Source organism: Phodopus roborovskii, unplaced genomic scaffold (assembly GCF_943737965.1).
Source record: "Phodopus roborovskii unplaced genomic scaffold, PHOROB, whole genome shotgun sequence".
Taxonomy (NCBI): Eukaryota; Metazoa; Chordata; class Mammalia; order Rodentia; family Cricetidae; genus Phodopus; species Phodopus roborovskii.
The window spans coordinates 15282408-15298098 of record NW_026126424.1 but is presented as its reverse complement, the minus strand read 5'-3'; the positions used below and the strand labels follow the sequence as shown (position 1 = coordinate 15298098).

The following is a 15691-nucleotide window of genomic DNA, read 5'->3' as shown; positions in this document are numbered from 1 at the left end:
CTAACACGCATGGTTCTGTTTCATCTAAGGCTCTAGGCAACTGTGGGAGGTCCTGAAATGTTACCCACAGGGAACAACGGGGGACTAGATTATGGTGATACAATATTTCCCCTTCAGTGTGGTGCATTATAGAAGTAAGTCATCACTTACCCAGGCACACCATCAGGGCCACCATCTGTGAGTCTATCTCCATCTCCTCCATCATCATGTTCTTCGTTGTCATAATTCTGATCATCTTTTCCCTTTGTAGTAATATCTGAGGCTTCCAAAGATGTCCCTCTCATTCCACATGTCGCCCAACTACTCATTCTCTGGAAATAGTAAAAGTCCACTGCCCCAAGGCCCAGAGCCTTGAAATACTCTTTGCCCACATAATGTCTCCAATCACACCTGTGGTGACAACAGAGTGCAATGACAATGCCAGCCACAGGGTTCCACGTCTCTGGGATAATTTTTTCATTTTCTTCCTCGGACAAAATGTTACTTTCTTTTTCTGTTTTATCATTCTTTACGCGTTTGGCTAAAGGTTCTTCATTCCTTTCTTCAAAACTGGCAGCATAGGTTTCAACCAAACATCGTAATGCAAGATCTGCAAACACAATTATGTGGCCCCCCCAGCCACATCATCTTTAAAAGTATTCTTCAGATTTCTTAAGCAGTATGTTTAAAAACAAAACAAAAAACAACATAAACCAGCAAAAATCTACTTAGCTATATATTATAACAATTCTATCATTATATTATACATTTTTCTCAAATTTGCCATCTTACCTTAATTTTCTAGTGATTCATTTTTCATAAAGACTACCTCCCAATAAAATTAAAGAAAGCTTAAGCCGTATGATCTGTAAATTTTCTGTCCAACTATTTACATTGTCTTTCATTTCTCCCATCCCAGCTAAAGTTACGAGCTTAAGAAACTACAAAGAAAGAAACAAAGGAAGGTATTTTACTTAGAATACTGACCCAGGTTTGAGAGGTAGTTTTTTTTTTTTTTTTTTTTTTTTGTGGTGTATGTTTTATTTTGAGATAGGTTTGTGTAGCCAATGTTTGTCTCAAACTCCCGATCCCCTGCTTTTATCTCCTGGTGTAAGGCTGTAGATGTGTGTCAGCTAAGATGCTAGTCTTGAAATATAGGCTGGCCACAGCAAATAGTGATGAACTGAAAAGTTGGAAAAAAAGGAGATTCCAATATGAAAGCAGATCAATAGCTTTCTAGTACATAGGCATTTTTGAGCAAGTATTTGCTAAATGCCTTACATGTTAAACACATGGAGGATGCAATGACTAAAACTGCCATACAAGGGGCTGCAGAGATGGCTCAGTGCATAAAAGCACTTGCTGCTCTTGCAGAGCACATGGCTTTAGTTCCTAGCACACATGGTGGCTTAAAAGTGTCCATAACTCCAGTTCCAGGGGATCCAGCACCCTCTTCTGGCCTCTGTGGGAACTGGGCGTGCATGCATTGCACTTCCACACACAGACAAAATATTCATACACATAAAATACAAATAAATACATTTTTAGAAAACAAAATAAGCTCCCCTAAATTGCTACACTGATAGCTGGCAAAATGGGAAAGATCACAAATGTAAGCTTGTATTTATCTGATTAGATTGTTATCATACTCTAAACAATTAAAAACAAATGTTATTCTAAAATTTGTTACCCTATGATAGAAAATGGATATAATTTATTTAGTCTTTATAGTAAATTTTAATTGTGCCAACAAACATTATTGGTAACTATTATTTAGATAAAGTAATAGCTAATTTGGTAGTTTCAATGTTTGTGTCTCTGTCTTTCTTTCTCTCACATGAAAGAATGGGTCTTACTATGTTGCCCAGATGATTTAGCTCAAGTTATCCTCCAGCCTCAGCTTCCTGAGTATCTGGGAGTAAAAGTATGCCACTTCATCCAGGTCTATCAACTTATTTTCTAACAAAATATATTTTCAGTTTTACTTACATTTAACTTAAATATAATTTTTAAGAATTATAATTAGAAAAATTATTAAAAGGATTAAGTTATTTCAGAAACAAACAGAAGGGACCTTCTTTTTATTAGGAACAAGGATGCAACAAGCTGGTGGCCGAGATTATTCATTTCAAATATTCACCAAGTCTCTCTTATACAGTAAGCATTACCTTACCATAGGTACTTTTTTTTTTTTTTTTTTTTTTAAGAGAGTCCCAGCACACCGGTATAATTAGATATATAAGTGGTTATAAGTAGATAATTAGAGAATAAAGAAAAGCTATGCAGATCATATCTTGATGAAGCTCCAGAAACGTGGAGAAAGCTGAGCTCAAGGATGGGCAGAAACTAGGTCACTTCTTTCAAAGAGGTGACAGTGGAATTCTAGGAACGGCTGCAGCAATATAGCCTTTGAGAAAATAGACTTGAGTTTCAACCAGAGGAAGGACACAGTGTGTCACAGGAGGGTCTAAGTATTAACACTCCAAGAACAAAAAGTGACAGAAGGAAGGAAGGAAGGAACGGCACTGGAGAGGTGAAGCACTGAGACAAGGGGAGGCAACTGCGGCAGAGCGAGAGGGCTTCAGTCCAAGTGCACAAAGGGTGGAACGTATGGAACGTGGGCAGCAGCCACTCGAGGGTTAGGTTTCTGAGGAAGCGTGGGTTAGATGGGAAGAGCCTAAGATGTGTGTTTCCCTCCACCCCAGGTTGAAACTAGTTTACTTTAGAAAGCAAAGTGCCCCTCCCCAGCTGGTGGGGCCAGCTCACTGAGTTAGTTTAGAGGTTACCATGCTTCTGACTTACCTGTCGCAACCCCACACAGATGCTTCCCAATTCCTACTACAGGCAGTCTTCCTTCTTGTAGCACAGGAATCCTGTCTGCGACAGAAAGAGTAAGAATTATGTTAGTTTGCTTATAATAAAAAGTATTAATGCGTCCTTCTAAAAGGAGGGCTTTTAGAATCTTTGAATTTTAGGAATGAAACATGTGAAAATAAACAAATCTCACAGAATCCAATACATATCCTAAGACTGTATCTGTGTTTAGCACATGACATAGAAAAACATTCAGCCAAACAAATTTCCCCTGTCTCATTATGTAACCCTGGCTGGCCTGGAATTCATTATGTAGTCTGGGTGATCCTCCTACCTCAGCCTCCCAAGTGCTGGAACTACAGGAGTATATACCAAACCTGGGTTCAGTTAAGCAGAAGAAAATACAATGATTTATATACAAATTCTTGATTGCTTCTTAGTGAATGGAAGGGAAGATATTTGTAAATGTTTCAAATATGAAAGAGCCAGGTGTGGTGGTACACACCTTTAATCTTACCACTCAGGAGGCAGAGGCAGGCATATTTCTGTGAGTTTGGGCCAGCCTGGCCTACAGTAAGTTCCAGGATAGCCAGAACTACATAGGAAGGCCCTGTCTCAAAATACAAAGAAGAAAAGAAAAAGAAAATAGAAAAAGTAAAAAGAAAATGCACTAAAGAGAATGACTGAGGGGTATGTGTATGCATTTGTGTTCGTGTGTGTAATTGTGTACATGTGTGGGTGTGCATGCATGTGTCTGTATGGAACGTTAAAGTAGCAATAAGTTATGTTCTTTGTGATATAATTCTGAGAACCTATCTTTTATATACTTGCTACACAGAGAACTATCTCCTCTAATGATCTGGACAGTCATGTTCACTATAGTCTGAAGGCTAGTTAGTATGAGTATCCAAGTTCATATTTTTGAGACAAGGTTTCACTATGCATCCCTGGCTGGCCTGGAACTCAGAGATCTGCCTGCCTCTGCATCTTGAGTCCTGGGGTTAAAGGTGTGCATCATTATACTTGCCTTACTCAAAATTAATTTTAAAAGGACAAGGAAGCACTATATAAGATAAGGACTTACCAGAAGTTTTGAACTCCCTGCACATCATACTACACTACATATACTTATGTTAACAAAGCACTAGTGTTACCTTATTCTTCCTGAAGCACAGGTCTGTGAGAACAGAATTCTAAGCAGCCCGCAGTCTGAAATGTCTGTCTTTGTTAGAGCAATGGAAAGTTACATGACTTACTCAAACACAAGTGTTGAATATCAATTTGAAGTCTTTCAAACACTGAGTTCTTTTTTTTGTGTTTACCATCTACCTGCATAAACAGGACATTACTGAATTAGCATTCTTAATGTTAAAATTACCTTTATGAAAATGTTTTGTTTTCAAAATTCAGAGTAAATACACCTAAATTTTATAGTTAAAAAGAGAATGAACAACAACCTAAAGGTTTATATTTTTGGATGAAAACTCAAAAATAACACTCATTTTATAAGGCTAGAAAGTCTACAGGTTATTTCTATTACATATACACATTCTCTCTCTGAGATCAGCTTGCCTCTGCCTCCTGAGTGCTGAGACTAAAGGTGTGCACCTGCCATATTATTTCTCTTAGCCATAACAATTACCAGCCCATTCACAAAGGAATCATGGTTCACAGATGTTAAATGACTATGGTTACTTGTTTGCATTTCTGTCTTTATCACCCCTGATTCTACTGTGGCTCACTCGTATTCTCTTTAAACACAAACCTTTTAACTATTATACCCATGTGCCTGTGAATACTGGTCCAGATCTTTCTAAAAATCAGATACATTATACCTCCCTCTCTCCACCACCCCACCCTTCCTTCCTTCCTTCCTTCCTTCCTTCCTTCCTTCTTTTTCTTTTATTTTTCCTTTTTTTTTGACAGTGCTCGGGCAGACCTTATATACGCCATGGCAGCAACTGACCACTGAGCTGAAGCCTCAGCTCCCTCTGAAAGTTTTTTGTTTTTAGCCAGGCTGTGGTGGCACATACCACACCTTTAACCCCAACATTTGGGAGGCAGAGACAGGTAGATCTCTTGAGTTTGAGGCCAGCCTGTTCTAAAGAGCTAGTTCCAGGACAGCCAAAGCTACATAAAAAAAACTCTGTCTTAGAAAAATAAGCAACAACAACAAAAAAAATATTTTTCTTTCTTTTCTTTTAATGGTTCTGGCATTGGAACCCAGGGCCATAAATGTTAAGCAAAATATCTCCCACACTAAGCTACAGCCCCAGGACCCCATAAACATGTGGACAGGAAACTGAGCATACACAGAACTGAACTCAAGTTTTTCCTCCTTAAGGATACCCAGTGTCCAATGACGCCAGAAACCATCCCAGATTACTGCTCCCTCAAAAACAATGAATACTAACTAACCCAGCAAGTCTTACATCTTCCAACATTTTGACATTTCTCATTCTTTCTTTCCTCTATAGCATACTGAATGGCCTTTACTCTCAGAACATTTCTTTCTTGTATTACTGAATAAAAAGTTTCATATCCTCAATATTCCTATTTTCAGTCTAAAACTCTTCTGAAACAGTTTTACAGTGTTGCTAGGATAGCATCTAGAACACAGTTTGACATGTGTGCGTGCATGTGCCATCTGTGGTGATGCCTGAGGAGGCCAGAAGATGGTGTTGGATCTCCTAGAGCAGGAATTATAGAAGTTGTGAGTCTCCTGATACTGGTGCTGGGAACCAAACTCAGATCTTCTAGTAGTGCAGTAAGCACTCTAAACCACTGAGCCAAGGTCTGTAGCTCCAAGGAAAGTTTTAAAACCATTTTAAAAACTTCCTCCATGACAACCAATGGAGACAGAGGTTAGTTCTCTACCTTCATGCTCCTGCAGCACTGAGCACTGCTCGTGGGAATAACATACTTACATAGAGAACTAAAATGCTGCATGGAGGCCTCTATGAAGCAAGAACCAAGTCTTCTACTGTATCCCTAACACAGAGTAGAACAAGGCTAAGAGCATACAACAGGAGACCTTTCTAGACCAGCTCTCTTTCCTGGTTCATACTGCCACATTCTACCTCAAACAACGTATTTCCACTACACAGAAATGCTTCCTTTGTTATTCCAGGCTGTGGTAACACTGTTCTTATTTCCCAGAACACTTCTCACACCCTATCTAGCAGATGCTAATTTATTTTTCAAGATGATCACAGGCAGCCTCATGGTCATTCTCCACTGCCAACTATCACACCTTCCTTTGAACTCATACATACTCTGCAGGACTTCCCCTTACTCTAACACTTTCCTCACGTGTTATCCAGTTCTCTCTTCTAAACACACTTAAGAGCACAGCTGCCTCATCAGTATCACCTGCATATACAGTATGCCTATCACGGTGTACAAGAATATGCTTAAGTATTAACAAAAGAAGAGTCTGTCAGAAGGCGTAAATGAAAGGTTAGGACATGGCTTAATTCCTAGCTAAAGCCTGATTCTGCTCATATTTTCTTGTCTCTTATATTTTTGGTTGTGAGCCTAGCCTTTAATGTCTGATCCATCTCTCCAGCCCCAGATTTTCTGAAATTGTTTCTGAAAACAATTTTAAGAACCCAAATCATGGACTATCAATATTTAAATTTAAAAATTTACCTTTAGTTTAACCAGAACAATTAGAACCAAACAAATAACAACAAAAATTACAATCAAATATATAAAAAAAGAAATTAATTTTAAGAGACAGGTTCCTATTTTTTTTTAAAATATGTTTGGTTATTAAACTCCTACAATGGCTTTACTTACCTTGAATCTTGTGGTCACTTTTTCTACCAGGAGGAAGTGAACGTTTTCAGCATCTTTTAAGGCAATATCAACCCAGTGAGATAATTTCCCCTTTCCCGCTCCAAACTCAACAAAGCATCTTCTTGGACCAAGTAACTTTAATTTTTCAATGTTACCTAAAATAGAAGCCTGCAAACTCCATAGGATTATTTTATAAACTACAGCAAAGGAATTTGACTCAAAGGCAAAAACAGCAATGTAATCTCTACATAAGGCAGAATGTTTTCATTGACAATTTCTGAATGACTAAGACTTTTTTTTCGTTTTGCTTTAAAATAATGTATGTATCCATCCAGGGTCATATCCATGCTGACATTTTTACTTTATGTTCACATATTTTGAATGAAAGTATTTTGCTCACTTAAAAAAAAACTAAGCAGTTATTCTCAGAACAGAATGTTAATGCATTTTTTAAAATTGTTTATTTTCAAGACAAGGCTTCTCTCTGTAGCCCTGACTGTCCTGGAACTGACTCTGTAGACCAGACAGGCTTTGAACTCCGATCTGCCTGTCTCTGTCTCCTGTGTGCTGGGGTTAAAGGCATGTGCTACTATGCCTAGCTAGAATGTTAGCTTTAAAAATTACTTTTATTTATTGTGAGCATACACATATGTGTGTGCCTGTAGATCCTCTCCTGTCACCAGGTAGGTTCAGAGGACTGAACACATGTCATCAGGCATGGTGAGCCATCTCATCAGCCCAGAATGTTAGCATCAAACATACAAACAAAGGTTAAGTTATTGTGCTGTAAACATACCTGCTGTTTTAGGTGCTTGACTGCACAATCACCATTTTTAGGGTCATTAAGGGCATCATTTAATGCTGGATGGGACATAATGTGATCTTCAAGCATAGAATTCAAGCCTGGGCCAAAAACAAACAAACAAACAAAAAAGCCAAAAAACAAAAACACAAAACAAAAAAACAAAAAACAAACAAACAAAAAACACAAACATGACAGTTTAAGCAGCCAAACATGAACTATGGGACTCTGAAGAACAAACAGAAGGTTTCAATTCAAATAGCACCTCGTGCTTCTCAAATAATTGAACTTCAACTTTAGGCAGACTTACCTTCACTTGCTTTTCTCAATTTCCTAATTAAGTTTTCCAACTGCTCTTCAGATAGAGAGGAAAATGGAACCTACATACAAAAATAAAACTAAATAATATAGCCAAAGCATGTCTGACAGTATCACAACAAAAATGAGTAGAAGCAGACCCTTGGCAGTTTTAGTCTTCTTCCTGGTAAGACTTCCTTCCTAGGCTGCCATCAGAATGGAACGCCCAATTGTCAAGGTGCCACTTAGTCTCTGCCAAGGTTAACTCCCCTCATTCCCTTAGGGTTAAGAAGTCTGGGCTCAGTTAGCTCACCACAGAGCCATATTGCAGTTTGCTATGGGACATAAGCTGGTCTGGGGACTAACAATCACTAACATCAGTGGTTCTATAAGAAAATACACCCTAATGTCAAAACACCAGATCTTTCCAAACAAAAGTGAGGAATGGAATGGTCAATGTACAAGGAGATAGCTTATAAATACCGCTTGGAGGTTAAGTATTAAATAATATACTTACTAATTGCTCAGGAATTTCCATTTCATCTGTTAATCCTGCATTTATATCTTGAATAAAGAAATCCTTGACAAAAACAATATTGTAACATATTAATATGGCATTCACAACAACTAAGCTGAAGAACTGCTTCTCCCCTTCATCCTACCACACCACCATCCTTTTCTCACATTCAACCAAATGTTACTGCACCAATACCATGGTGATTGGCTTGCTCAGATTACCATAGTGGACAACAGAAGATACAAATCTCTGTCTACCTTCCTGGATCTTCTAGTGAGTTGTATGAAGAAGCATTTACAGGCGGGTGGTGGTGGCACCTGACTTTAGTCTCAGCACTTGGAAGGCAGAGGTAGGCAGATCTCTGTGAGTTCGAGGCCAGTCTGGTCTACACAGCGAGTTCCAGGACAGGCTCCAAATCTACAGCAACAACAACAACAACAAAAAAAAGAATTTACAGTCTTAAAATTTTACGTGTTTAGAGGTTCTGAGGATTGTGCTAATGCTGCCTTATGACATTAAAATAAAAAAAAGCTTTTCTATGTTTACATATATTTACATTTTTATATTTATATACAAACACACACACATACACACATATACTGCTTATTTAGGATGCAGCCTGACCCCAAACAGACAAAACAGCTATTCTAATGGTGTAAGTCTGATTTATTTTAAGATAATAAGTATCAAAAGTAAAAACATACTATGACGTTTAAACTAACATAATGAGACTTTATTAGTCCACCTGCAAGTACAAAAATTTTAGGTGAAGCTCAAGTCAACACTGTCCAGTAGAACTTTCTGCGATTGTCCCTGACTGACATGGTAGTCACTGGCTGTAAAATATGGCTACTGTGGCTGAGAATTGCATTTAAATTATATATAGTTTTAATTAACTCAAATTCCAGTAGTCATGTGTAGTTAGTGGCTACCAAACTGGATGATATACACGTATACAAAGGCATGAAATAATATGATGTCTATAAATCTTGCTTTAAAGTATCTTTTATGGACACTGTATTTCCTATCAGTCATGGACTTTTGTTAAAACAGATGGCAGAGGTGCTAACATCTTGATTGTATGAGGATATCTTTTTTTTTTTTTTTTTTTTTTTTTTTTTTTTTGAGGCATAGTTTCTCTGTGTAGTCCTGGCTGTCCTGGAACTTGAGCTATAAAATAGGCTATCCTCAAACTCAGTGATCTGCCTGCCTTTGCCTCTGTCTCTGGGATTAAAGGAGTGCTCCACCACGTGCAGATATAGGAGAAAGTATTTACTGATATGTTTAACAAGGGAAATTGTTAACTGAGTGGAGAGGTGAAGCTGCAAGTATTACAATGTTTTGTTGAGGGGCTGATAAAAATATAATTGAAAATTAGCTCTAAGTATTTGCTGTTTGTTGCACTCTGACCTTAAAAGGGTTCTGAAAAGTACTCAGGGCAAGCTGTATTGTAGACTGGACCTTTATTTTTAATTTGTTTTTTGAGACAGGGTCTCTCTATGTAGCTCTGACTAGGCTGGAATTTGCTATGGAGACCCGGCTGATTGTTAACTCAGAGATCCTCCTGCTTCTGCCTCCTGAGTGATGGGATACATCACCCCATTGTGTTTCTCCTCTCTTTGCCACCATGTCTTCACACACACTGGAACCTTGGGAGTTAGTGCTGCTTTAGTAGACCGAATCCTCTCAAAGGTTTCCCAGAACATATACCTCATGCATTTGAATCTTGATCTGTATGTGAGGAAGATACTGGAAGGATAGCCTTCTCACAGAACTTAAAGGCTGCTTGTGGTAAAAGCACTAGCTCTTCGCCTGGGTCCACCAGATGTCTGATGGGAAAATGAACCAGGATAAAGGCTTGATGTCTCTGCCGTCTACTGCTCTGGCTGTGTTACTTTAAACTTTGGAAAGATCTTTACTAAACTCTGGTATGTTAGTCATTTCAGGTTTCTCTATCTAAAAACTGATAATGTAAGGTTGTTTTACCCCATCTCTTTATTCCTCTCCAAGAATGAAGAGACCAAGATAAAGTAAGATAAATTAGGGATCCTAGGTACAGGGAGTCTTGGAGGCAGGTTATTCTAAAGTAGCAAAGGAGATGGTCTCAAAAGGGAGCCCTGGCTGGAGCCACAACAGTACCATCAACAGTACTGCCTACCTCAGGCACAAGATGTTCCCTGAGCCAGCAGGACCCCACAGAACCAGACCTTAGGGCATGGTCAGTCAGCCTCATCTGACTGAGACAGTTTCTTGTTGCTTCTGTTGCTCTTCTCCTATGTAATCAGCATTATTAGTACAAAACACAGGACAAAACGGTAATGTCCTTGCTCTTTTTCATTATGACCATATTGAAAAAATTATTTTCTAACTTCATCATGATTGACCTCTTGAGGTGGTGGGTGGCTGAGTCTGGTCCATTGGTCCCCCAGGGCTAGGCCTCAAGGACTCTAGAAATTCTAACTTCTCTCTTTACTACAGGAGCTAAGTCCTAAAGGAGTGGACGGGAGGTCACTGTTTTTCTTGTACATTATCTTAATGTTGAAACACCATGTTTTCCTTTGATAGAGGACTGCACACTGAAGCTCAATTGGTAGCCAAAGCTGGCCTAAAATTTATTATGTTGCCCAACCTGGCTTTGAATTCAAGGTAATCCTCTAGCTTAAGCCTCCCAGGTACCAAGATTACAGGTGTGAGCTGTCACAGACAGCTAAAATGCATGGTGGTTCTCAATTGGGAGACAGTTGACAATGCAGAGGACATCTGTTGCAAAATGCCTGAACAAAGGACTGGGTGCAGTGGTGCACGCCTTTGATCCCAGCACTCAGGAAGACAAGAGGCTGAGGCAGGTGGATCTCTGTGAGTGTGAGGCCAGCCTAGTCTATATAGTAAGCTCCAGGTCTATGTAGTGAGACCCTGTTTTTGTTTCCCCCCCTCCCACCAAAAACAAAACAAAACAACAAAAAAAAACAACAACAACATGCCCCTGGGAGTCACTTCTGTTGAACCCTTTGATTTCCTCCAAGTCTTACTGAGCTTCAGACTAGTCTTTCAAGAACAGTGGTATACCAAGCACCCTTAGAAGACAGATATAGCATTTCTTTCTAGATTCCATGGCAGACTTACTTATTGTACAGTATAATAAAGAAAAATGTCTACCTATGAACACAGTTGAGGCAGGTTTGCTCACTGCCCTAATTTAGGGGGAAATAGTGCTTCCTGGAGATGGGGTTCCTCAGTTTCAATATAAGTCACTGCACATGCACGGAATACTCCCAGCAGAGCCCCAGAGTTGAGTCCATAGGCTTTGAGAGAGAACAATAATTGACATGAGTAAGAAGCCCCTGCTACTTCTATGAGGTAAGTAATAAAAATTCCCAGACTGTGGCTGTAGCCTAGTGGTAGAGGCCCTGACTACAGGCATTTCAGCCTTTGTCTCTGTCTCTGATCCTGGAGTCTCCTAATTTCTGCTGGCATCCATAAATCTGTGACAAGCTAGCTTGTGACAAATATGGTATATGCTCTCCATTATTTACTCCTAATAAAATGAACACACTTCATCTGACAACTTCTTTACCTGTAGATATTTTTAGATACAGATCCACACACATAAATTTTATTGACCAGGTTGATAGCTGATGGCCAAATTATTACTATATGTGTTCAACATTTCCCTTTGTGAGTATCATTAAAGCTTTTCTATTCTTATTTTAAATTTCTTTGAAAAAAATGAATTTTATATTCTATATCTGAGGTTACAACATGATACTGGGCAGTGATAGTGCATGCCTTTAATCCCAGCAGAGGCAGAGGACAGCCTGATCTACAGAGCAAGTTCTAGGACAACCAGGGCTGCTACACAGAAAACCCTGTCTCAAAAAACCAAAACAACAACAAGAAGAAACCCAACATGAGATCTTGGGGTACACATTGTAAAATGCTTCATATCGTGAAGCAAATGAACACACTTACCATTCTGTACACTTACCTACCCTCACCCTATTCTATTTTGTTATCAAAGAGAAATCTGGACTTTTAGCCCTTGCTTGAGGGAACACTATGAAGGACTGATATGGACTGGTGCTAGCTCAAATCCACTACTTCTATACTGAGTGTGAATCTCAAAGACGACTGGCAGTTAGTCTTTACAACCTTAGTGCTAAACTTTGCCTCTGATTCCAAATCTCTTGCTGCACCATCACCCCTCTACCCAGCTACCAAGCTGGGTGTGGTGTTATACACTTAACACCTTAGCACTTGGAAGGGAAGGCATAAGAAAAGTATAAGATGAACTAAAGACCAGCCTGGGAAATACAGCACAGTTCCCTACCTTAAAAGCAAATAAACAACCAAAAATAAAATGTGACAAAATTCTGTAATCTCAGTACTTGAGAAGCTAAGGGAGGAGGGCCTCAAGTTTGAGGTCAGCCTGGGCTACACAGTAAGAGCCTGTCTCTAATCTAATCAAACAAAACCACAAACTAAGACAAAACACAAGAACAAGAAAGAAGAAAAGAGGGGGCAGGAGAGGGAGGAGACAAGAAAGTACAGCTATCAAATAAGAACTTAAATATATATTTGCTAAACTCAACCTACACCTTATAATACTAAAGTGTGTGTCAAACATACCACATGTTTCAAATACTTACAGGCTTTGGCTTCTCTCTTGAATTACATTTTTTTAAATGTTTTGCTAGTTGGTCTTCATATACAGTGCTAAATTTAAAGAGAAAATTTAAGAGAAAGAAAATCTTAAATGTGCCTTGTAAAGTTACTGCTTGTAGTACCCCCCCACACACATACCAAATGACAACAAAAAACACTTGTCTGACCCCATACTTACTGTTTTGGATCTAAGGGACACAAGATTCTTTTCCGAGAGTTTTCTTCCTAATAAATTAAAAGGGATACATTTATTAATATATCAAGTTTATTATTTCAGGTATTAGATATACTCACAGTGTATCTCTAGTCCCAAAACAAGGTGTGGAAACTTCAAAAGGACATAATGAAAAAGAAGCAAGATCAGGTCATGTTTATAATAATAAAAAAATCTGTCACTAGCTCCTGTAGAAACGAACAAATACTGTTTTTGGCCTGCTTATATAATTTTGCATCAGAGTTAACACCTGCTAAAAATGGGTGCAGTTATTATGTGTACCACTAAGAAAAGATGTTAACCATTTACTTCAAATTAATAAAATACTGTATAATATTCATCATGTACAAAATGATCATATTACTTGAGTACTTATTACTTAATACATATTATTTGAATACTTAATTTTGGAAAATGTTGCCCATTTAAATTAAGTTGTTGCTTTTAAAATGCATATTTATCTCTAGGTTGTTAAGATATGGGGAAAAGCTAGGCATGGAAGAATATATTTTGAATCTCAGCACGCTAGAGGAGAGGCAGGCAGATCTTGAGTCAAAGGTCAGCCAGTGTTACATACTGAGACCCTGTCTCAATAAATATAGAAATAAAATACAGGTGGTTGGGTGGTGGTGGTGGTGGTGGTGGTGGTGTACACCTTTAATCACAGCACTCAGGAGGCAGAGGCAAGTGGATTATCTTTGAGTTCCAGGCCAGCCTGGTATGCAAAGTGAATTACAGGAGTTACAGGGCAGCAAGGACACAGAGAAACACTGTCTTGGAAAAAAAAGAAAGGAAAAGAAAGAAAATATGGGAAAAAGGAGGCTTGGCACTTTAACAGGTCATATTCACCGGCTTTGCAACTTTTCAATATGCTAGTTAGAATATTCTGAGTTATATACATTTAACTCTAGTCATTGTGAGAAAAGGAAGGAAGATAGTGGGCATTGGCAGTCCTACTCTACAGACCCTATCAACATGTATGAACACGGTGGTACAATTAGTAAAGCCAGAGATCAGCAGGACTGCTTAGGTGTGGTTCTATTTGCTGCTAACTCTATGATCCTATAGGGGCTCACTGCCTCATGTGAAAGATGAGAGTAATAGTATGATTTACTTCCTAAGGCTTATGAAAATTGAATGTTTAAAAGCAACATAACAACACTTAGTATAAGACTCTGTGTGTTTATTTAGGACCAGGAGAAACAGAAACTTCACAACACTGCTTAGCATAGTGGTACCCACACAACAAAAGCTGACCAAGTATTTACTCTAATTTTTTTCTCTCAATTGTTTATTTCAATCATTTTCAATATGTTCATGAATTTATGCACACTGAATTTTAGGGAAAGTTGAAAATTATTCAGTATTTTAAAAATAACACATATTGTTTCTTTTCTGTGAACAGGTTTTAAAACTTAAAATTAAAACTTAAAACTTGAAATTAAGTTTGGTTCTTTGGTGGAGACCAGCTACTTGTGAGGCCGAGGCAGGAGAATCTCTGAGATGAGGAGTTCAAGACTAACAAGGGAAATATAGCAAGATCCCTGCCTCAAAAACAAACAGGAAAATTATCTTACAAAACAAGCAGGCCTCTATTCTAACTCGCAAAGCACATACACAAAAGCATTTTAAAGACATATGAGTTTAGAAACAGTGGATATCATGCGCATGTACCACTGTTATTGAGGTGATGATACTGTCCTGTGATTTGTAGGTTAGCAGTGTGTCTGTCCTCTATCCACTAGAAGCCACTAATAATTTGCACTTACAATCAAAATGTCTTAACACATGTCCAAGTGTCTGCTGGGGGATTCCACCCCCCCCCCCCCAATACACAAACCCCAAGAAACCAACAGTGCACTTTGCTTTGGACTTTGTAGTTAATTGCTACGTGTATTATTATTATTTTTCCCCTTCTCCGTCCCAGAATAATAATTACAAGTTCTTAAAGTGCTTCCTGGTGAAGTCCGAACGAAAAAAAATCTCAGTTTCGCCCCGACACGTTCACAAGTGGTTTATCCTTCATAAAGCTGGAGCCCAGTTAGTGAGGCCCAGTGACGTCAAACACTACTTCGTGAAAATAATCACTTCTCATGAGGACGAGAGTGGAAGGTACCCGCGTCTCCGAGCGCCCTTCTCACAAGAGGGCGTGTTACTTAGCACGAGAATGCATTTACTAAGTGAAAGCTGGCGACTCCATGGGGCAGGATCGGAACCCGTCAAAGGGGCGCGCCCGGGTCCCAGCACCCACAGACCCGGAGACCCTCGGGAGGGAAGGGCGCTGCCGGACCTCCGCGGCTCCGGCGTGCTCCCCGCAGAACCTCTTCCCCGCGGCCGCCACCATCCTGCAGAAGCGCTTCTTCTTCTCCACGAAGTAGCTGCACCTGCCCTCGGCCAAAAAACCGGGGGCGTGCGAGGCCGGCGCACGATCCTCCATGACGCGCGACCCTTTCGGCTGGCGTCCCCTTCTCCTAACAGATGCGGCCAGCTGAGGGGATGTGGGTGTGGGACCCACGACGCAGGTTTATGACCGGAAATACGCCATCGCCGTAGCGCGTCCTCTCTCCTGAACCGGAAGGGGTTGATGGTGGCTGCCGAGGCCCAA

The 15691-nt window shown here is 39.4% G+C and overlaps 1 protein-coding gene across 1 annotated transcript in view; it reads right to left on the bottom strand.

The window, feature by feature from the left end:
• Trmt13 (tRNA methyltransferase 13 homolog) overlaps window positions 1-15538 on the bottom strand; it is a 16430-nt gene extending 892 nt beyond the window's left edge. Inside the window, exons 1-10 of the mRNA XM_051185615.1 lie at window positions 15377-15538; window positions 13051-13097; window positions 12857-12923; window positions 8211-8273; window positions 7707-7776; window positions 7391-7497; window positions 6595-6762; window positions 4050-4122; window positions 2782-2856; window positions 151-589 (exon numbers count right to left, since the gene is read on the bottom strand). Of these exons, the coding sequence (XP_051041572.1) occupies window positions 151-589; window positions 2782-2856; window positions 4050-4122; window positions 6595-6762; window positions 7391-7497; window positions 7707-7776; window positions 8211-8273; window positions 12857-12923; window positions 13051-13097; window positions 15377-15523 (1256 nt within the window). The 5' untranslated portion in view covers window positions 15524-15538. The remainder of the gene's footprint in view (window positions 1-150; window positions 590-2781; window positions 2857-4049; window positions 4123-6594; window positions 6763-7390; window positions 7498-7706; window positions 7777-8210; window positions 8274-12856; window positions 12924-13050; window positions 13098-15376) is intronic.
• Window positions 15539-15691: the final 153 nt, after the last annotated feature.